Source organism: Oncorhynchus nerka, linkage group LG8, assembly GCF_034236695.1.
Source record: "Oncorhynchus nerka isolate Pitt River linkage group LG8, Oner_Uvic_2.0, whole genome shotgun sequence".
Classification (NCBI taxonomy): domain Eukaryota; kingdom Metazoa; phylum Chordata; class Actinopteri; order Salmoniformes; family Salmonidae; genus Oncorhynchus; species Oncorhynchus nerka.
In genome coordinates, this window is record NC_088403.1 from 70,843,782 (window position 1) to 70,869,172 (window position 25,391).

The 25,391-nt window shown below is 39.1% G+C and overlaps 1 protein-coding gene across 1 annotated transcript in view; it reads left to right on the top strand.

Moving 5' to 3' along the window:
* Nucleotides 1-13,026, top strand: part of LOC115128139 (TSC22 domain family protein 4-like) — a 47,488-nt gene extending 34,462 nt beyond the window's left edge. The window contains exons 4-5 of the mRNA XM_065022039.1: nucleotides 11,583-11,634; nucleotides 12,766-13,026. Coding sequence (XP_064878111.1) covers nucleotides 11,583-11,634; nucleotides 12,766-12,906 — 193 coding nt within the window. The 3' untranslated portion in view covers nucleotides 12,907-13,026. The remainder of the gene's footprint in view (nucleotides 1-11,582; nucleotides 11,635-12,765) is intronic.
* The last annotated feature ends 12,365 nt before the right edge of the window (nucleotides 13,027-25,391 follow it).

The following is a 25,391-nucleotide window of genomic DNA, read 5'->3' on the forward strand; positions in this document are numbered from 1 at the left end:
AAGATTTGAAAAAGGTTGCTTGAAAGGCATGAGCTCTGCTTTGGATTTTTTAGCGCAGGCTGTACACACTACATCAGTCACTCATTCACAATTTGACCAGCACTTGATAATGCCTAGAATTTCACGGCGGAATCCCCTTTGTGTGGCCGCAATGCCCCCTAAAAAAATCCATGCCTTTTGCGGCCAGAGCTGGCCGCCCGGCTAAGCTGAACAATCTGGGGAGAATGGCCTTGGTCAGGGAGGTGGCCAAGAACCCGATGGTCACTCTGACAGAGCTACAGAGTTCCTCTGTGGAGATGGGAGAACCTTCCAGAAGGACAACCATCTCTGCAGCACTCCACCAATCAGGCCTTTATGGTAGAGTGGCCAGACGGAAGCCACTTTTTTATTTTTTATTTTACCTTTATTTAACTAGGCAAGTCAGTTAAGAACAAATTCTTATTTTCAATGACGGCCTAGGAACAGAGGGTTAACTGCCTGTTCAGGGGCAGAACGACAGATTTGTACCTTGACAGCTCGGGGATTTGAACTTGCAACCTTTCTCAGTGAAAGGCACATGACCGCCAGCTTGGAGTTTGCCAAAAGCCACCTAATGACTCTTAGACCATTAGAAACAAGATTCTCTGGTCTGATGAAAACGAGATTGAACTCTTTGGCCTGAATGTAAATGTGATATTTCAGTTTATTTTTTATAAATTAGCAAACATTTCTAAAAACCTGTTTTTGCTTTGTCATTATGGGGTATTGTGATGTCATTATGGGGTATTGTGATGTCATTATGGGGTATTGTGTGTAGATGGGAAACCATACATTACAGCCATATTTTAAAATGTAACAAAAAAAGAAGGTAGGAATACTTTCTGAATAAACAGTGCCTTTGGAAAGTATTCAGACCCCTTTAGTTTCTGAATAAACCGTGCCTTCAGGAAGTATTCAGACCCCTTTAGTTTCTGAATAAACTGTGCCTTCAGGAAGTATTCAGACCCCTTTAGTTTCTGAATAAACCGTGCCTTTGGAAAGTATTCAGACCCCTTTAGTTTCTGAATAAACCGTGCCTTTGGAAAGTATTCAGACCCCTTTAGTTTCTGAATAAACCGTGCCTTCAGGAAGTATTCAGACCTCTTTAGTTTCTGAATAAACCGTGCCTTTGGAAAGTATTCAGACCCCTTTAGTTTCTGAATAAACCGTGCCTTTGGAAAGTATTCAGACCCCTTTAGTTTCTGAATAAACCGTGCCTTCGGAAAGTATTCAGACCTCTTTAGTTTCTGAATAAACCGTGCCTTCAGGAAGTATTCAGACCCCTTTAGTTTCTGAATAAACCGTGCCTTTGGAAAGTATTCAGACCCCTTTAGTTTCTGAATAAACCGTGCCTTTGGAAAGTATTCAGACCCCTTTAGTTTCTGAATAAACCGTGCCTTCAGGAAGTATTCAGACCCCTTTAGTTTCTGAATAAACCGTGCCTTCAGGAAGTATTCAGACCCCTTTAGTTTCTGAATAAACCGTGCCTTCAGGAAGTATTCAGACCCCTTTAGTTTCTGAATAAACCGTGCCTTTGGAAAGTATTCAGACCCCTTTAGTTTCTGAATAAACCGTGCCTTTGGAAAGTATTCAGACCCCTTTAGTTTCTGAATAAACCGTGCCTTCGGAAAGTATTCAGACCTCTTTAGTTTCTGAATAAACCGTGCCTTCGGAAAGTATTCAGACCCCTTTAGTTTCTGAATAAACCGTGCCTTCAGGAAGTATTCAGACCCCTTTAGTTTCTGAATAAACCGTGCCTTTGGAAAGTATTCAGACCCCTTTAGTTTCTGAATAAACCGTGCCTTCGGAAAGTATTCAGACCCCTTTAGTTTTGACACATTTTGTTACATATGGATGTTATCCATACAATTATCTTCGGTTAGAGGAGATGGAGAAGAGTGAAATGAAAACATGCTTAAAGGACTTTGCTTCGTCTTTCTAAATGTAGTTTGGTGAATCATTGGTGACTGTCATTTGTAACAAGTTTCAGTCAGTTATTTTTGGTAATTTCTACGTTGAAGATTTCAAAAAATAATTTGGTGCATTTTCCATCCAGTTTGCTTTATTTTTATAATAAATTACACTTGATCTTTCTTGAATAAGTTTCTCCATTCCCTCCATAGGTTCCTCCACGTTTTTCCTCTAAAGTATTCTAACTATCAGTACTGTCCTTCTATTTCCTTTGTTAATATGGACTCGTTTGACCTAAATTGCTTTTGTTTTATAGATGAGTACTGAGCTGCATGGCCTCTAAATACACATTTTAAAAGTGTCCCATACAATCAGGGGATTTGCTGTACCTATGTTTATTTAGGAAAAAGTCTGTAATAACGTTTTAGCAAGGACAGAATCATTTATCATCCAATAGGCTTTGATTAAATTTTCAATATCCTCTTCCACGTGGAATTTCTGTAAATGTAATGTATATGCCAATTATTTGTTGATCTGACCGCATTCACTCCCTTATCAAAACTTGTTTTCTTTCTAACTTTTTTGGTTAAGCCTCTGCCATGTATATCTCACTAGGTCAGGATAATTAAGCATCCAAATATCTACTAGTTCCAATATATCCATGACATTCGTGATTTCAATTACGTTCCATAGATGTATTTAAAACCATATTATAATCAATCATCATAATAATAGTCTTGTATTGCTTGTAAGGTTGATCAATTATTATATATATTTTCAAAGAAGCGTGGATCATCATTATTCGGCCCGTAAAGGTAAATGACACATGTCTGTTTCTGGTCCAATAACATATTTAAAATCATCCCTCTACCTTGTGGATCTGTTGGACAATTTGCACATTTGGATCAAAATTACTGTTCATTAATATCATCACCTCTTTTACATTTCTTGCCCATTGGAGAAGTATATTTCGCCCCCCCCCACCTGTCCTTTTTCCTCACAACTTCATCTAAAATCATTGAATGAGTTTCCTGTAAACAATAGATATTATATTCCTTGTCTTTTTAGGGAGGGAGAGAATCCCGTCCCAGACCATGACGGACCCTCCACCTCCAAATCGATCCCGCTCCAGACCATGACAGACCCTCCACCTCCAAATCGATCCCGCTCCAGACCATGACAGACCCTCCACCTCCAAATCGATCCCGCTCCACAGTACAGGCCTCGGCGTAACGCTCATTCCTTCGACGATAAACGTGAATCCGACCATCACCCCTGGTGAGACAAAACCGCGACTCGTCAGTGAAGAGCACTTTTTGTCAGTCCTGTCTGGTCCAACGACGGTGGGTTTGTGCCCATAGGCGACGTTGTTGCCGGTGATGTCTAGTGAGACCCTTCCTTACAACAGGCCTAAGAAAAGGCCTACAAGTCCTCAGTCCAGGCTCTCTGTTTGTTGCGGACAGTCTGAGCACTGATTGAGGGATTCTGCGTTTCTGGTGTAACTCGGGCAGCTGTTGTTGCCATCCTGTACCTGTCCCGCAGGTGTGATGTATGGATATACCGATCCTGTGCAGGTGTTATTACACGTGGTCTGCCACTGCGAGGACGATCAGATGTCCGTTCTGTCTCCCTGAAGCTCTGCCTTAGACGTCTCACAGTACGGACATTGCAATTTATTGCCTTGGCCACATCTGCAGTCCTCATGCCATCTTGCAGCATGCCTAAGGCACGTTCACACAGATGAGCAGGGACCCAGGGCATCTTTCTTTTGGTGTTTTCAGAGTCAGTAGGAAGGCCTCTTTAGTGTCCTACGTTTTCATAACTGTGACCTTAATTGCCTACCGTCTGTAAGTTGTTAGTGTCTTAACGACCATTCCACAGGTGCGTGTTCATTAATTGTTTATGGTTCATTGAACAAGCATGGGAAAGTGTTTAAACCCTTTACAATGAAGATCTGTGAAGTTATTTGGATCTGTATGAATTATCTTTGAAAGAAAGGGTCTGAAAAGGGGACCTTTTTTGGGGGGGCAGTTATTTATATATAATATAATGTAACAATATTGCGTATCTTACACAATTAACAAATAAAATGCGTAGTAATGTAGGCAGTTCATGCAAAGGATTGTTACCTAGAACCAGGATTGTTACCTAGAACCAGGATTGGTACCTAGAACCAGGATTGTTACCTAGAACCAAGATTGTTACCTAGAACCAGGATTGGTACCTAGAACCAGGATTGGTACCTAGAACCAAGATTGGTACCTAGAACCAGGATTGGTACCTAGAACCAGGATTGGTACCTAGAACCAGGATTGGTACCTAGAACCAAGATTGCCATTACAAAATTTACAATTATTATTTTAGCAAACAATTATTGTGATTCATCCTGTATTGTCCCTAACATTACTAGTTAAGGTGACCATTACCGCATCGCATACTCAACCTCTTTCCCCACAAACAACCATACACTCAGAGATGTTCAACAGTTGTTCCATCCTGAGCCCAACTCAAGAGAAGACTTGATGTGTGAATGCATATGCAGCTGCAGCTGTTTGAGAAGGCATGAAATTGAGCAAAAACTGGCAGAAATGGGAAGATTTGATTAACCAATGTCAAGTCCTAGCTGATGGAGATCAGATATACCCCTTTCCCCTGAAACACACACACACACACCCGTTGTCACCATTTTCCCATCTCTGAGCAGTCAGACCTTTTGATTAGTTTGTGCCACAATAGGCTACAATTGATTTTGGCCTTTTGATAGTGTTATATTGCCTAAAAAGCTCAAATTAATTCAAAGCCACTGGGCCTAATAAGACATTTTTCATTCATTTGAATTTCATTCTAAGTAACAATTTATTGAGTATAATGATTTAATACAACTAAATGTTTAGGTGCTGAGAGCTTTATGTTCCTGCCAGCCTAGCGTGTCACACTCTCAAATGCGCCACAATGTATTTGTTTGTCGGCTATAGCCTTGAAATCACCGAGATAATAGGCTAATACAATAGGCTAATACAATAGGCTAATACAAAGGGCTAATACAATGGGCTAATACAATAGGCAATACATTCATTCCTTCTTAGGTGCCCTGTCTGCTCCTGACTAATGTAGAGTGTTTATATGCTATTTAATATGACATGTAGCCTATTCAGAGTGTTTAATATGACATGTAGTCTATTCAGAGTGTTTAATATGACATGTAGTCTATTCAGAGGGTTTAATATGACATGTAGCCTATTCAGAGTGTTAATATACTGTTTAATATGACATGTAGTCTATTCAGAGTGTTTATATACTGTTTAATATGACATGTAGTCTATTCAGAGGGTTTAATATGACATGTAGTCTATTCAGAGGGTTTAATATGACATGTAGTCTATTCAGAGGGTTTAATATGACATGTAGTCTATTCAGAGGGTTTAATATGACATGTAGCCTATTCAGAGTGTTAATATACTGTTTAATATAACATGTAGTCTATTCAGAGTGTTAATATGCTGTTTAATATGACATGTAGTCTATTCAGAGTGTTAATATGACATGTAGTCTATTCAGAGGGTTTAATATGACATGTAGTCTATTCAGAGGGTTTAATATGACATGTAGCCTATTCAGAGTGTTAATATGACATGTAGTCTATTCAGTGTTAATATGACATGTAGTCTATTCAGAGGGTTTAATATGACATGTAGTCTATTCAGAGGGTTTAATATGACATGTAGTCTATTCAGAGGGTTTAATATGACATGTAGTCTATTCAGAGTGTTAATATGACATGTAGTCTATTCAGAGGGTTTAATATGACATGTAGTCTATTCAGAGGGTTTAATATGACATGTAGCCTATTCAGAGTGTTAATATGACATGTAGCCTATTCAGAGGGTTAATATGCTGTTTAATATGACATGTAGTCTATTCAGAGTGTTAATATGCTGTTTAATATGACATGTAGTCTATTCAGAGTGTTAATATGACATGTAGTCTATTCAGAGGGTTTAATATGACATGTAGCCTATTCAGAGTGTTTAATATGACATGTAGCCTATTCAGAGTGTTAATATGACATGTAGTCTATTCAGTGTTAATATGACATGTAGTCTATTCAGAGTGTTTAATATGACATGTAGCCTATTCAGAGTGTTTAATATGACATGTAGTCTATTCAGAGTGTTAATATGACATGTAGCCTATTCAGAGTGTTTAATATGACATGTAGTCTATTCAGAGGGTTTAATATGACATGTAGTCTATTCAGAGGGTTTAATATGACATGTAGCCTATTCAGAGGGTTTAATATGACATGTAGCCTATTCAGAGTGTTTATATACTGTTTAATATGACATGTAGCCTATTCAGAGGGTTTAATATGACATGTAGCCTATTCAGAGTGTTTAATATGACATGTAGCCTATTCAGAGGGTTTAATATGACATGTAGCCTATTCAGTGTTAATATAACATGTAGCCTATTCAGAGTGTTTATATACTGTTTAATATGACATGTAGCCTATTCAGAGGGTTTAATATGACATGTAGCCTATTCAGAGTGTTAATATGACATGTAGTCTATTCAGAGTGTTAATATGACATGTAGTCTATTCAGAGGGTTTAATATGACATGTAGTCTATTCAGAGGGTTTAATATGACATGTAGTCTATTCAGAGTGTTAATATGACATGTAGTCTATTCAGAGTGTTAATATGACATGTAGTCTATTCAGAGTGTTTATATGACATGTAGTCTATTCAGAGTGTTTATATACTGTTTAATATGACATGTAGCCTATTCAGAGGGTTTAATATGACATGTAGCCTATTCAGAGTGTTAATATGACATGTAGTCTATTCAGAGTGTTAATATGACATGTAGTCTATTCAGAGGGTTTAATATGACATGTAGTCTATTCAGAGGGTTTAATATGACATGTAGTCTATTCAGAGTGTTAATATGACATGTAGTCTATTCAGAGTGTTAATATGACATGTAGTCTATTCAGAGTGTTTATATGACATGTAGTCTATTCAGAGTGTTAATATACTGTTTAATATGACATGTAGTCTATTCAGAGTGTTTATATGACATGTAGTCTATTCAGAGTGTTTAATATGACATGTAGTCTATTCAGAGTGTTTAATATGACATGTAGCCTATTCAGAGTGTTTATATGACATGTAGTCTATTCAGAGTGTTTAATATGACATGTAGCCTATTCAGAGTGTTTATATGACATGTAGTCTATTCAGAGTGTTTAATATGACATGTAGTCTATTCAGAGTGTTAATATGACATGTAGCCTATTCAGTGTTAATATAACATGTAGTCTATTCAGAGTGTTTATATACTGTTTAATATGACATGTAGCCTATTCAGAGGGTTTAATATGACATGTAGCCTATTCAGTGTTAATATAACATGTAGCCTATTCAGAGTGTTTAATATGACATGTAGCCTATTCAGAGGGTTTAATATGACATGTAGCCTATTCAGTGTTAATATAACATGTAGCCTATTCAGAGTGTTTATATACTGTTTAATATGACATGTAGCCTATTCAGAGGGTTTAATATGACATGTAGCCTATTCAGAGTGTTTATATGACATGTAGTCTATTCAGAGTGTTTAATATGACATGTAGTCTATTCAGAGTGTTTAATATGACATGTAGTCTATTCAGAGTGTTTAATATGACATGTAGTCTATTCAGAGTGTTTAATATGACATGTAGTCTATTCAGAGTGTTTAATATGACATGTAGTCTATTCAGAGGGTTTAATATGACATGTAGTCTATTCAGAGTGTTTAATATGACATGTAGTCTATTCAGAGGGTTTAATATAACATGTAGTCTATTCAGAGGGTTTAATATGACATGTAGTCTATTCAGAGGGTTTAATATGACATGTAGTCTATTCAGAGTGTTTATATGCTGTTTAATATGACATGTAGTCTATTCAGAGTGTTTATATGACATGTAGCCTATTCAGAGTGTTTAATATGACATGTAGTCTATTCAGAGTGTTTAATATGACATGTAGCCTATTCAGTGTGTTTAATATGACATGTAGCCTATTCAGAGGGTTTAATATGACATGTAGCCTATTCAGTGTGTTTAATATGACATGTAGCCTATTCAGAGGGTTTAATATGACATGTAGTCTATTCAGAGTGTTTAATATGACATGTAGTCTATTCAGAGTGTTTATATGACATGTAGCCTATTCAGAGTGTTTAATATGACATGTAGCCTATTCAGTGTGTTTATATACTGTTTAATATGACATGTAGTCTATTCAGAGGGTTTAATATGACATGTAGCCTATTCAGAGGGTTTATATGACATGTAGCCTATTCAGAGTGTTTAATATGACATGTAGTCTATTCAGAGTGTTTAATATGACATGTAGTCTATTCAGAGTGTTTAATATGACATGTAGTCTATTCAGAGTGTTTAATATGACATGTAGTCTATTCAGAGTGTTTATATACTGTTTAATATGACATGTAGTCTATTCAGAGTGTTTAATATGACATGTAGCCTATTCAGAGTGTTTAATATGACATGTAGTCTATTCAGAGTGTTTAATATGACATGTAGTCTATTCAGAGTGTTTAATATGACATGTAGTCTATTCAGAGTGTTTAATATGACATGTAGTCTATTCAGAGTGTTTAATATGACATGTAGTCTATTCAGAGTGTTTAATATGACATGTAGTCTATTCAGAGGGTTTAATATGACATGTAGCCTATTCAGAGGGTTTAATATGACATGTAGCCTATTCAGAGTGTTAATATACTGTTTAATATGACATGTAGCCTATTCAGAGGGTTTAATATGACATGTAGCCTATTCAGAGTGTTTAATATGACATGTAGCCTATTCAGAGGGTTTAATATGACATGTAGTCTATTCAGAGGGTTTAATATGACATGTAGTCTATTCAGAGGGTTTAATATGACATGTAGCCTATTCAGAGTGTTAATATACTGTTTAATATGACATGTAGCCTATGCAGAGGGTTTAATATGACATGTAGCCTATTCAGAGGGTTTAATATGACATGTAGCCTATTCAGAGTGTTAATATACTGTTTAATATGACATGTAGTCTATTCAGAGTGTTTATATACTGTTTAATATGACATGTAGTCTATTCAGAGGGTTTAATATGACATGTAGCCTATTCAGAGTGTTAATATACTGTTTAATATGACATGTAGCCTATTCAGAGGGTTTAATATGACATGTAGCCTATTCAGAGTGTTTAATATGACATGTAGTCTATTCAGAGTGTTTAATATGACATGTAGTCTATTCAGAGGGTTTATATACTGTTTAATATGACATGTAGCCTATTCAGAGTGTTTAATATGACATGTAGTCTATTCAGAGTGTTTAATATGACATGTAGCCGATTCAGAGGGTTTAATATGACATGTAGCCTATTCAGAGTGTTTATATACTGTTTAATATGACATGTAGCCTATTCAGAGGGTTTAATATGACATGTAGCCTATTCAGAGGGTTTAATATGACATGTAGTCTATTCAGAGTGTTTAATATGACATGTAGTCTATTCAGAGGGTTTATATACTGTTTAATATGACATGTAGCCTATTCAGAGGGTTTAATATGACATGTAGCCTATTCAGAGGGTTTAATATGACATGTAGCCTATTCAGAGTGTTAATATGACATGTAGCCGATTCAGAGGGTTTAATATGACATGTAGTCTATTCAGAGTGTTTAATATGACATGTAGCCTATTCAGTGTGTTTAATATGACATGTAGCCTATTCAGAGTGTTAACATGACATGTAGCCTATTCAGAGGGTTTAATATGACATGTAGCCTATTCAGTGTGTTTAATATGACATGTAGCCTATTCAGAGGGTTTAATATGACATGTAGTCTATTCAGAGGGTTTAATATGACATGTAGTCTATTCAGAGTGTTTATATACTGTTTAATATGACATGTAGTCTATTCAGAGGGTTTAATATGACATGTAGCCTATTCAGAGGGTTTATATGACATGTAGCCTATTCAGAGTGTTTAATATGACATGTAGTCTATTCAGAGTGTTTAATATGACATGTAGCCTATTCAGAGTGTTAATATGACATGTAGCCTATTCAGAGTGTTAATATACTGTTTAATATGACATGTAGCCTATTCAGAGTGTTAATATACTGTTTAATATGACATGTAGCCTATGCAGAGGGTTTAATATGACATGTAGCCTATTCAGAGGGTTTAATATGACATGTAGTCTATTCAGAGTGTTAATATACTGTTTAATATGACATGTAGTCTATTCAGTGTTAATATGACATGTAGTCTATTCAGAGTGTTAATATACTGTTTAATATGACATGTAGTCTATTCAGAGTGTTAATATGACATGTAGCCTATTCAGAGTGTTTAATATGACATGTAGTCTATTCAGAGTGTTTATATACTGTTTAATATGACATGTAGTCTATTCAGAGTGTTTAATATGACATGTAGCCTATTCAGAGTGTTAATATACTGTTTAATATGACATGTAGCCTATTCAGAGGGTTTAATATGACATGTAGCCTATTCAGAGTGTTAATATACTGTTTAATATGACATGTAGCCTATTCAGAGTGTTTAATATGACATGTAGTCTATTCAGAGTGTTTAATATGACATGTAGTCTATTCAGAGTGTTTAATATGACATGTAGCCTATTCAGAGTGTTTAATATGACATGTAGTCTATTCAGAGTGTTTAATATGACATGTAGCCTATTCAGAGTGTTTAATATGACATGTAGTCTATTCAGAGGGTTTAATATGACATGTAGCCTATTCAGAGTGTTTAATATGACATGTAGTCTATTCAGAGGGTTTAATATGACATGTAGTCTATTCAGAGGGTTTAATATGACATGTAGTCTATTCAGAGGGTTTAATATGACATGTAGCCTATTCAGAGTGTTTATATACTGTTTAATATGACATGTAGCCTATTCAGAGGGTTTAATATGACATGTAGCCTATTCAGAGGGTTTAATATGACATGTAGTCTATTCAGAGTGTTTAATATGACATGTAGTCTATTCAGAGGGTTTATATACTGTTTAATATGACATGTAGCCTATTCAGAGGGTTTAATATGACATGTAGCCTATTCAGAGGGTTTAATATGACATGTAGCCTATTCAGAGTGTTAATATGACATGTAGCCGATTCAGAGGGTTTAATATGACATGTAGCCTATTCAGAGTGTTAATATGACATGTAGCCTATTCAGAGGGTTTAATATGACATGTAGCCTATTCAGAGTGTTTATATTTATGAAAATCCTTTTCATTTAAATCATATGGTTTGGTTTCAATAATTCCAAATCAAACGATAGGTCCAGGTAGTCATAACAATAGATGGGTGTTGGTTAAATGGTGTTTTAATGAATGAGTGGTAATTAGTTTATTTTCCCTTGTGAGCGAGGAGCGGTTTGGTTTTTAGTGGAGCGGTTGGAAAGGATGTAGAGCGGCTGATTTCCAACCACTCAACTCCATACTCACATACTCTGATGGGAACCATGTGCCACCACATTACACTGAATCTAGACACGCACACACACACACTATTCAAAACTGTTTTATTTTCTCATCTTTGCAGTGGGTCGAGCAGCAGCATGATCGCAATCGACAACAAGATCGAGCAAGCCATGGTAGGTCTCTGTTGTGTTTTTCAAAAAAGAAGCCTGAAACCTTGAATAAAGAATGTTGACATCTAGTGGAAGCCATAGGAATTGCAATCTGGGAGACGGAGTTACATAGAAACAATAGGTTTCCATAATAAAAAAGAAATAATTCTGGTCGGATTTTCGCCAAATCTGTTATAGTCCCAGACATTATTTTAACAGTTACCGGCCGTGATTGGGCGTCCCATAGTGCGGCACACAATTGGCCCAGCGTCGTCCGTGTTTGGACATTGTAGGCCGTCATTGAAAAAAATAATTTGTTCTTAATTTAACTGATTTATACACTGATTGGACAAAACACTAGGAACACCTGCTCTTTCCATGAGACTGACCAGGTGAATCCAGGTGAAAGCTATGATCCCTTATTGATGTCACTTGTTAAATCCACTTCAATCTGTGTAGATGAAGGGGAGGAGACATGTAGATGAAGGGGAGGAGACATGTAGATGGGGAGGAGACTGGTTAAAGAAGGATTTTTAAGTCTTGAGACAATTGAAACAAGGATTGTGTATGTGTGCCAATCAGAAGGTGAATTGGCAAGACAAAATATTAAAGTGCCTTTGAATGGGGTATGGTAGTAGGTGCCAGGCACACCGGTATGTGGCAAGAACTGCAACAGTTTCCCGTGTGAATCAAAAATGGTCCACCATCCAAAGGACAGGCAGCCAACTTGACAACTGTGGGAAGCATTGGAGTCAACATGGGCCAGCATCCCTGTTGAATGCTTTCGCCGCCTTTAGAGACCATGTCCAAGTAACAGTATAGCTTCCGTCCCTCTCCTCACCCCTACCTGGGCTCGAACCAAGGACCCTCTGCACAAATCTACAACTGCCTCCCACGAAGCATCGTTACCCATCGCTCCACAGAAGCCGCGGGCCTTGCAGAGCAAGGGGAACAACTACTTCAAGGTCTCAGAGCGAGTGACGTCACCGATTGAAACGCTATTAGCGCGCACTCCGCTAACTAGCTAGCCATTTCACACCGGTTACACCCAGACAAATTGAGGCTGTTCTGAGGGCAAAAGGGGGTGGAACTCAATATTAGGAAGGTGTTCTTAGTGTTTTGTCCACTCAGTGTAGATTGTTTTCTATATTTCAGGACCTTGTAAAGACCCACCTGATGCTGGCGGTCAGAGAGGAAGTGGAGTTGCTATGGGAACAGATTAAAGAACTATCAGAAAGGAACGCCCAGCTGGAGAGAGAGAACTATATCCTGAGAACTCTGAGAGACGGAGACTGACACAGCAACGAAATGTTACACTTCTCTCATGATCGTTGTTTAAATTAGTAATACCTGTAACATGACTGATGAATCATTCTGTCGAACGGCAGAAAACAATAATAAATAACTGTGACTAAAGAGTACCTGGCTACCTAGAGCACAGACACACACGGCGTTGTCGGGGGTAACCAGCAGAGCTGGGTCGGAATGTGGATTGGAGCGCTAAGAGGATGGGAAGGATCAAACAGTCAGGGATCAGCACACAACACCTCTATACACACCACACCTCTATACACACTACACCTCTATATACACCTCTATACACACCACACCTCTATATACACCACACCTCTATACACACCTCTATACACACCACACCTCTATATACACCACACCTCTATACACACTACACCTCTATACACACCACACCTCTATACACACCACACCTCTATACACACCACACCTCTATACACACCTCTATATACACCACACCTCTATATACACCACACCTCTATATACACCACACCTCTATACACACCACACCTCTATACACACCACACCTCTATACACACCACACCTCTATACACACAACACCTCTATACACACCACACCTCTATACACACCTCTATACACACAACACCTCTATACACACCACACCTCTATACACACCTCTATACACACTACACCTCTATATACACCTCTATACACACTACACCTCTATATACACCTATATACACACCACACCTCTATATACACCTCTATACACACAACACCTCTATACACACCTCTATACACACTACACCTCTATACACACCTCTATACACACCTCTATACACACTACACCTCTATACACACCTCTATACACACTACACCTCTATATACACCTCTATACACACAACACCTCTATACACACCACACCTCTATACACACCTCTATACACACTACACCTCTATATACACCTCTATACACACTACACCTCTATACACACCTCTATACACACTACACCTCTATATACACCTCTATACACACAACACCTCTATACACACCACACCTCTATACACACCTCTATACACACTACACCTCTATACACACCACACCTCTATATACACCTCTATACACACTACACCTCTATATACACCTCTATACACACAACACCTCTATACACACCACACCTCTATACACACCTCTATACACACCACACCTCTATACACACCTCTATACACACCACACCTCTATACACACTACACCTCTATATACACCTCTATACACACCACACCTCTATACACACCTCTATACACACCACACCTCTATATACACCTCTATACACACAACACCTCTATACACACTACACCTCTATACATACACTCTATAACACCTCTATACACACCTCTATACACACCACACCTCTATACACACCACACCTCTATACACACCTCTATACACACCACACCTCTATACACACCTCTATACACACCACACCTCTATATACACCTCTATACACACAACACCTCTATACACACACCTATACACACCTCTATACACACAACACCTCTATACACACCACACCTCTATACACACAACACCTCTATATACACCTCTATACACACCACACCTCTATACACACCTCTATACACACCACACCTCTATATACACCTCTATACACACAACACCTCTATACACACCACACCTCTATACACACCTCTATACACACCACACCTCTATACACACTACACCTCTATATACACCTCTATACACACCACACCTCTATACACACCTCTATACACACCACACCTCTATATACACCTCTATACACACAACACCTCTATACACACAACACCTCTATACACACTACACCTCTATATACACCTCTATACACACCACACCTCTATACACACTACACCTCTATATACACCTCTATACACACCACACCTCTATACACACCTCTATACACACTACACCTCTATACACACAACACCTCTATACACACAACACCTCTATACACACAACACCTCTATACACACAACACCTCTATACACACTACACCTCTATATACACAACACCTCTATACACACAACACCTCTATACACACTACACCTCTATACACACAACACCTCTATACACACAACACCTCTATACACACAACACCTCTATACACACCACACCTCTATACACACCTCTATACACACTACACCTCTATATACACCTCTATACACACCACACCTCTATATACACCTCTATACACACTACACTATATACACCTCTATACACACCACACCTCTATACACACCACACCTCTATACACACCTCTATACACACCACACCTCTATACACACTACACCTCTATATACACCTCTATACACACCACACCTCTATACACACCTCTATACACACTATACACCTCTATACACAACACCTCTATATACACTCTATACACACAACACCTCTATACACACCTCTACACCTCTATACACAACACCTCTATACACACTAACACCTCTACAACTATACACACCACACCTCTATACACACCACAGCTCTATACACCTCTATACACAACACCTCTATATACACCTCTATACACACAACACCTCTATACACACTACACCTCTATATACACCTCTATACACACCACACCTCTATACACACCACACCTCTATACACACCTCTATACACACTACACCTCTATATACACCTCTATACACACCACACCTCTATACACACCACACCTCTATACACACTACACCTCTATATACACCTCTATACACACTACACCTCTATATACACCTCTATACACACCACACCTCTATACACACCACACCTCTATACACACCTCTATACACCTCTATACACACTACACCTCTATACACACCACACCTCTATACACACCTCTATACACACAACACCTCTATACACACCACACCTCTATACACACTACACCTCTATATACACCTCTATACACACCACACCTCTATATACACCTATATACACACCACACCTCTATATACACCTCTATACACACTACACCTCTATATACACCTCTATACACACCACACCTCTATACACACTACACCTCTATATACCCCTCTATATACACCACACCTCTATACACACCACACCTCTATACACACCACACCTCTATATACACCACACCTCTATATACACCACACCTCTATACACACCTCTATATACACTACACCTCTATATACACCTCTATACACACTACACCTCTATATACACCTCTATACACACCACACCTCTATATACCCTCTATACACACCACACCTCTATACTACACCTCTATATACCCTCTATACACACCACACCTCTATACACACTACACCTCTATATACACCTCTATACACACCACACTATATACCCTCTATACACACCACACCTCTATACACACTACACCTCTATATACTATACACACCACACCTCTATACACACTACACCTCTATATACCCCTCTATACACACCACACCTCTATATACACCTATATACACACCACACCTCTATATACACTACACCTCTATATACCCCTCTATACACACCACACCTCTATACACACTACACCTCTATATACCCCTCTATACACACTACACCTCTATATACACCACACCTCTATACACACTACACCTCTATACACACCACACCTCTATACACACCACACCTCTATACACACCACACCTCTATACACACCACACCTCTATACACACCACACCTCTATATACCCCTCTATACACACACACTCTATATACACCTCTATACACACACACCTCTATACACACCACACCTCTATACACACTACACCTCTATACACACTACACTATATACCCTCTATACACACAACACCTCTATACACACTACACCTCTATATACACCTCTATACACACACACCTCTATATACACTACACCTCTATACACACAACACTATATACACCACACCTCTATACCTCTATACACACTACACCTCTATACACACTACACCTCTATACACACTACACCTCTATACACACCACACCTCTATACACACCACACCTCTATACACACCACACCTCTATACACATACACTTCTATATACACCACACCTCTATACACACCTCTATACACACCTCTATACACACCACACCTCTATATACACCACACCTCTATACACACCACACCTCTATACACACACACCTCTATATACACCACACCTCTATATACACACTATACACACCTCTATATACACCTCTATACACACCACACCTCTATATACACACCACACCTCTATATACACACCACACCTCTATACACACTACACCTCTATACACACCTCTATACACACCACACCTCTATACACACTACACCTCTATATACACCTCTATACACACCACACCTCTATATACACCTCTATACACACCACACCTCTATACACCACACCTCTATATACACCTCTATACACCTCTATACACACACACTCTATATACACCTCTATACACACTACACCTCTATACACACCACACCTCTATACACACCTCTATACACCACACCCTATATACACCTCTATATACACCACACCTCTATACACTATACACACCACACCTCTATATACACGTCTATACACACCACACCTCTATATACACCTCTATACACACTACACCTCTATATACACCTCTATACACACTACACCTCTATATACACCTCTATACACACCACACCTCTATACACACCACACCTCTATACACACCACACCTCTATACACACCACACCTCTATACACACCACACCTCTATACACACAACACCTCTATATACACCACACCTCTATACACACCACACCTCTATACACACACCTCTATACACACCTCTATATACACCACACCTCTATACACACTATACACACCACACCTCTATACACCACACCTCTATACACACAACACCTCTATATACACCACACCTCTATACACACCTCTATACACACTATATACACTACACTCTATATACACCTATATACACCTCTATACACACTACACCTCTATACACACTACACCTCTATACACACACACACACTCTATATACACCTATATACACACTACACCTCTATACACCTCTATACACACTACACCTCTATATACACTATATACCACACCTCTATATACACCTATATACACACTACACCTCTATATACACACCTATATACACCTCTATACACACAACACCACACCTCTATACACACCTCTATACACACCACACCTATATATACACACACAACACCTCTATATACACACACCTCTATATACACTATACACACACACCTCTATATACACACACTCTATACACACTACACACACTTCTATACACACACACCACACCTCTATATACACACTACACCTCTATACACACCACACACTATACACACACCTCTATACACACCACACCTCTATACACACTATATACACACCTCTATACACACCACACCTCTATACACACCACACCTCTATACACACCACACCTCTATACACACACACCTCTATACACACCACACCTCTATACACACACACACACTCTATACACACCACACCTCTATACACACTATACACACCACACCTCTATATACACACAACACCTCTATACACACTCTATATACACCTCTATACACACCACACCTCTATACACACTACACCTCTATATACACCTCTATACACACCACACCTCTATACACACACACACCTCTATATACACCACCCTCTATACACACCACACCTCTATACATACACCACACCTCTATACACACTACACCTCTATATACACACCACACCTCTATATACTACCTCTATACACACACACCTCTATACACACAACACCTCTATACACACAACACCTCTATACACACTACACCTCTATACACACAACACCTCTATACACACACACCTCTATACACACTACACCTCTATACACACCACACCTCTATACACACCTCTATACACACTACACTATATACACCTCTATACACACCACACCTCTATATACACCTCTATACACACTACACCTCTATATACACCTCTATACACACACCTATACACCTCTATACACATCTATACACACTCTATACACACTACACCTCTATATACATATACTATACACACCTCTATACACACCACACCTCTATATACACCTCTATACACACAACACCCTCTATACTACACCTATACACAACACCTCTATACACACAACACCTCTATACACACTACACCTCTATATACACCTCTATACACACCACACCTCTATACACACCTCTATACACACTACACCTCTATATACAACTCAATACACACCACACCTCTATACACACCACAGCTCTATACACACCTCTATACACAACACCTCTATATACACCTCTATACACACAACACCTCTATACACACTACACCTCTATATACACCTCTATACACACCACACCTCTATACACACCACACCTCTATACACACCTCTATACACACTACACCTCTATATACACCTCTATACACACCACACCTCTATACACACCACACCTCTATACACACTACACCTCTATATACACCTCTATACACACTACACCTCTATATACACCTCTATACACACCACACCTCTATACACACCACACCTCTATACACACCTCTATACACCTCTATACACACTACACCTCTATACACACCACACCTCTATACACACCTCTATACACACCACACCTCTATACACACCACACCTCTATACACACTACACCTCTATATACACCTCTATACACACCACACCTATATACACCTATATACACACACACTATATACACCTCTATACACACTACACCTCTATATACACCTCTATACACACCACACCTCTATACACACTACACCTCTATATACCCCTCTATATACACCACACCTCTATACACACCACACCTCTATACACACCACACCTCTATATACACCACACCTCTATATACACCACACCTCTATACACACCTCTATATACACTACACCTCTATATACACCTCTATACACACTACACCTCTATATACACCTCTATACACACCACACCTCTATATACCCCTCTATACACACCACACCTCTATACACACTACACCTCTATATACCCCTCTATACACACCACACCTCTATACACACTACACCTCTATATACACCTCTATACACACCACACCTCTATACCCCTCTATACACACCACACCTCTATACACACTACACCTCTATATACCCCTCTATACACACCACACCTCTATACACACTACACCTCTATATACCCCTCTATACACACCACACCTCTATATACACCTATATACACACCACACCTCTATATACACTACACCTCTATATACCCCTCTATACACACCACACCTCTATACACACTACACCTCTATATACTATACACACTACACCTCTATATACACACACCTCTATACACACTACACCTCTATACACACCACACCTCTATACACACCACACCTCTATACACACCACACCTCTATACACACCACACCTCTATACACACCACACCTCTATATACCCCTCTATACACACCACACCTCTATATACACCTATATACACACCACACCTCTATACACACCACACCTCTATACACACTACACCTCTATACACACTACACCTCTATATACCCCTCTATACACACAACACCTCTATACACACTACACCTCTATATACACCTCTATACACACCACACCTCTATATACACTACACCTCTATACACACAACACCTCTATATACACCACACCTCTATACACACCTCTATACACACTACACCTCTATACACACTACACCTCTATACACACCACACCTCTATATACACACCACACCTCTATACACACCACACCTCTATACACACTACACCTCTATACACACTACACTTCTATATACACCACACCTCTATACACACCTCTATACACACTACACCTCTATACACACCACACCTCTATATACACCACACCTCTATACACACCACACCTCTATACACACCACACCTCTATATACACCACACCTCTATATACACCACACCTCTATACACACCTCTATACACACTACACCTCTATACACACCACACCTCTATATACACACCACACCTCTATATACACACCACACCTCTATACACACTACACCTCTATACACACCTCTATACACACCACACCTCTATACACACTACACCTCTATATACACCTCTATACACACCACACCTCTATATACACCTCTATACACACCACACCTCTATATACACCACACCTCTATATACACCTCTATACACAACACCTCTATACACACTACACCTCTATATACACCTCTATACACACTACACCTCTATACACACCACACCTCTATACACACCTCTATACACACCACACCCCTATATACACCTCTATATACACCACACCTCTATATACACCTCTATACACACCACACCTCTATATACACGTCTATACACACCACACCTCTATATACACCTCTATACACACTACACCTCTATATACACCTCTATACACACTACACCTCTATACACCTCTATACACACCACACCTCTATACACACTATACACACCACACTCTATACACACCTCTATACACACCACACCTCTATACACACAACACCTCTATATACACCACACCTCTATACACACCACACCTCTATACACACTACACCTCTATACACACCTCTATATACACCACACCTCTATACACACCTCTATACACACCACACCTCTATATACACCACACCTCTATACACACCTCTATACACACAACACCTCTATATACACCACACCTCTATACACACCTCTATACACACCACACCTCTATATACACTACACCTCTATATACACCTCTATATACACCTCTATACACACTACACCTCTATATACACCTCTATACACACTACACCTCTATATACACCTCTATACACACTACACCTCTATATACACCTATATACACACTACACCTCTATATACACCTCTATACACACTACACCTCTATATACACCTATATACACACTACACCTCTATATACACCTCTATATACACCTCTATACACACAACACCTCTATATACACCACACCTCTATATACACACTACACCTCTATACACACTACACCTCTATATACACCTCTATACACACAACACCTCTATATACACCACACCTCTATATACACCTCTATACACACTACACCTCTATATACACCTATATACACACTACACCTCTATATACACCTCTATACACACTACACCTCTATATACACCACACCTCTATATACACCACACCTCTATATACACCACACCTCTATACACACCACACCTCTATACACACCACACCTCTATACACACCACACCTCTATACACACCACACCTCTATACACACCACACCTCTATATACACCACACCTCTATATACACCTATATACACACTACACCTATATACACACTACACCTCTATATACATCTATATACACACTACACCTCTATACACACTACACCTCTATATACACCACACCTCTATACACACCACACCTCTATATACACCTCTATACACACAACACCTCTATATACACCACACCTCTATATACACCTCTATACACACAACACCTCTATATACACCTATATACACACTACACCTCTATATACACCTATATACACACTACACCTCTATATACACCTATATACACACTACACCTCTATACACACCTATATACACACCACACCTCTATATACACCTCTATACACACCACACCTCTATATACACCACACCTCTATACACACACCACACCTCTATACACACCACACCTCTATATACACTACACCTCTATATACACCACACCTCTATACACACTACACCTCTATATACACCTATATACACACCACACCTCTATATACACTACACCTCTATATACACCTCTATACACACCACACCTCTATATACACCTATATACACACCACACCCCTATATACATCTCTATACACACCTATATACACACACCTCTGTATACCCCTCTATACACACCACACCTCTGTATACCCCTATATACATCTCTATACACACTACACCTCTATATACACCTCTATACACACTACACCTCTATATACACCTCTATATACACTACACCTCTATATACACTACACCTCTATATACACCACACCTCTATACACACCTCTATACACACTACACCTCTATATACACCTATATACACACCACACCTCTATATACACTACACCTCTATATACACCTCTATACACACCACACCTCTATATACACTACACCTCTATATACACCTCTATACACACCACACCTCTATATACACCTCTATACACACCACACCTCTATATACACCTCTATACACACCACACCCCTATATACACCTCTATACACACCTATATACACACACCTCTATATACACCTCTATACACACCACACCTCTATATACACCTATATACATCTCTATACACACCACACCCCTATATACACCTCTATACACACCTATATACACACACCTCTTTATACCCCTCTATACACACCACACCTCTATATACACCTCTATACACACCACACCTCTATATACACCTATATACATCTCTATACACACCACACCCCTATATACACCTCTATACACACCTATATACACACACCTCTTTATACCCCTCTATACACACCACACCTCTATATACATCTCTATACACACTACACCTCTATATACACCTCTATACACACCACACCTCTATGCACACCTCTATATACACCTCTATACACACCACACCTCTATATACACCTCTATACACACCACACCTCTATATACACCTCTATACACACCACACCTCTATATACATCTCTATACACACCACACCTCTATATACACCTCTATACACACCACACCTCTATGCACACCTCTATATACACCTCTATACACACCACACCTCTATATACACCTCTATACACACCACACCTCTATATACACCTCTATACACACCACACCTCTATATACATCTCTATACACACCACACCTCTATATACACCTCTATATACACCACACCTCTATATACACCTCTATATACACCACACCTCTATATACACCTCTATACACACCACACCTCTATATACACCTATATACACACCACACCTCTATATACACCTATATACACACCACACCTCTATATACACCTCTATACACACCACACCCCTATATACATCTCTATACACACCTATATACACACACCTCTATATACACCTCTATACACACCACACCTCTGTATACCCCTCTATACACACCACACCTCTATATACACCTATATACATCTCTATACACACCTATATACACACACCTCTATATACACCTCTATACACACCACACCTCTTTATACCCCTCTATACACACCACACCTCTATATACATCTCTATACACACCACACCTCTATATACACCACACCTCTATGCACACCACACCTCTATATACACCTCTATACACACCACACCTCTATACACACCTCTATACACACCACACCTCTATATACACCTATATACACACTACACCTCTATATACATCTCTATACACACCACACCTCTATATACACCTCTATATACACCACACCTCTATATACACCTCTATATACACCACACCTCTATACACACCACACCTCTATATACACCTCTATACACACCACACCTCTATACACACCACACCTCTATATACACCTCTATACACACCACACCTCTATATACACACTCACATTGGCTCTTTCAATTAATCTTAATTCTTTGCATCCTGAGGGAAGGGACCTTGAACAGTTGACAAGGAGGCGAGGAGAGAATGGAAGGAATCATGGAAAGATGCATTGTGATAAACCCATGATTAAAATATGTTCTAAAACTTGATAGACACATTGAAAGGTCGCTGGTTTGAATCCCCGAGCCGACTAGGTGAAAAATCTCTGTACCCTTGAGGAAGGCACTTAACCCAAATCGCTCCTGTAGTCACTCTGGATAAGAGCATCTGCTAAATGACAAATATACATTTGATGATCGACCAGACAGACCATATTTTGAAATGAAATACTTTATCTGTGATTGTTTGAGCTTGGCTGACTTAATAAACCAATATAGAAGTCCCAAAAGCTGCAAACCATCACAATAGCCTCGCTGTTATTCTGATGATGGACAGCGCCATCTTGTGGTAATACAACTGCAGTTATTCTGATTTTTATTTAACCTTTATTAAAGACAACTATGAACATATTCGTATTTACAATGATGGCCTACCCCGGCCGAACCCTAAACGGATGACGCTGGGACAATTGTGTGCCGCCCTATGGGGCTCCCAATCACGGCCGGTTGTGATACATGCTGGAAATGAACCAGGGTCTGTAGTGCCGCTGCCTTAGCACTGAGATGCAGTGCCTTAGGCGCCTCGGGAGACCCTTCAGATACTGTATGCGCATACCCTTCCGCAACATGTATTACATGATGCTGTTGATTATTCATTATCTAA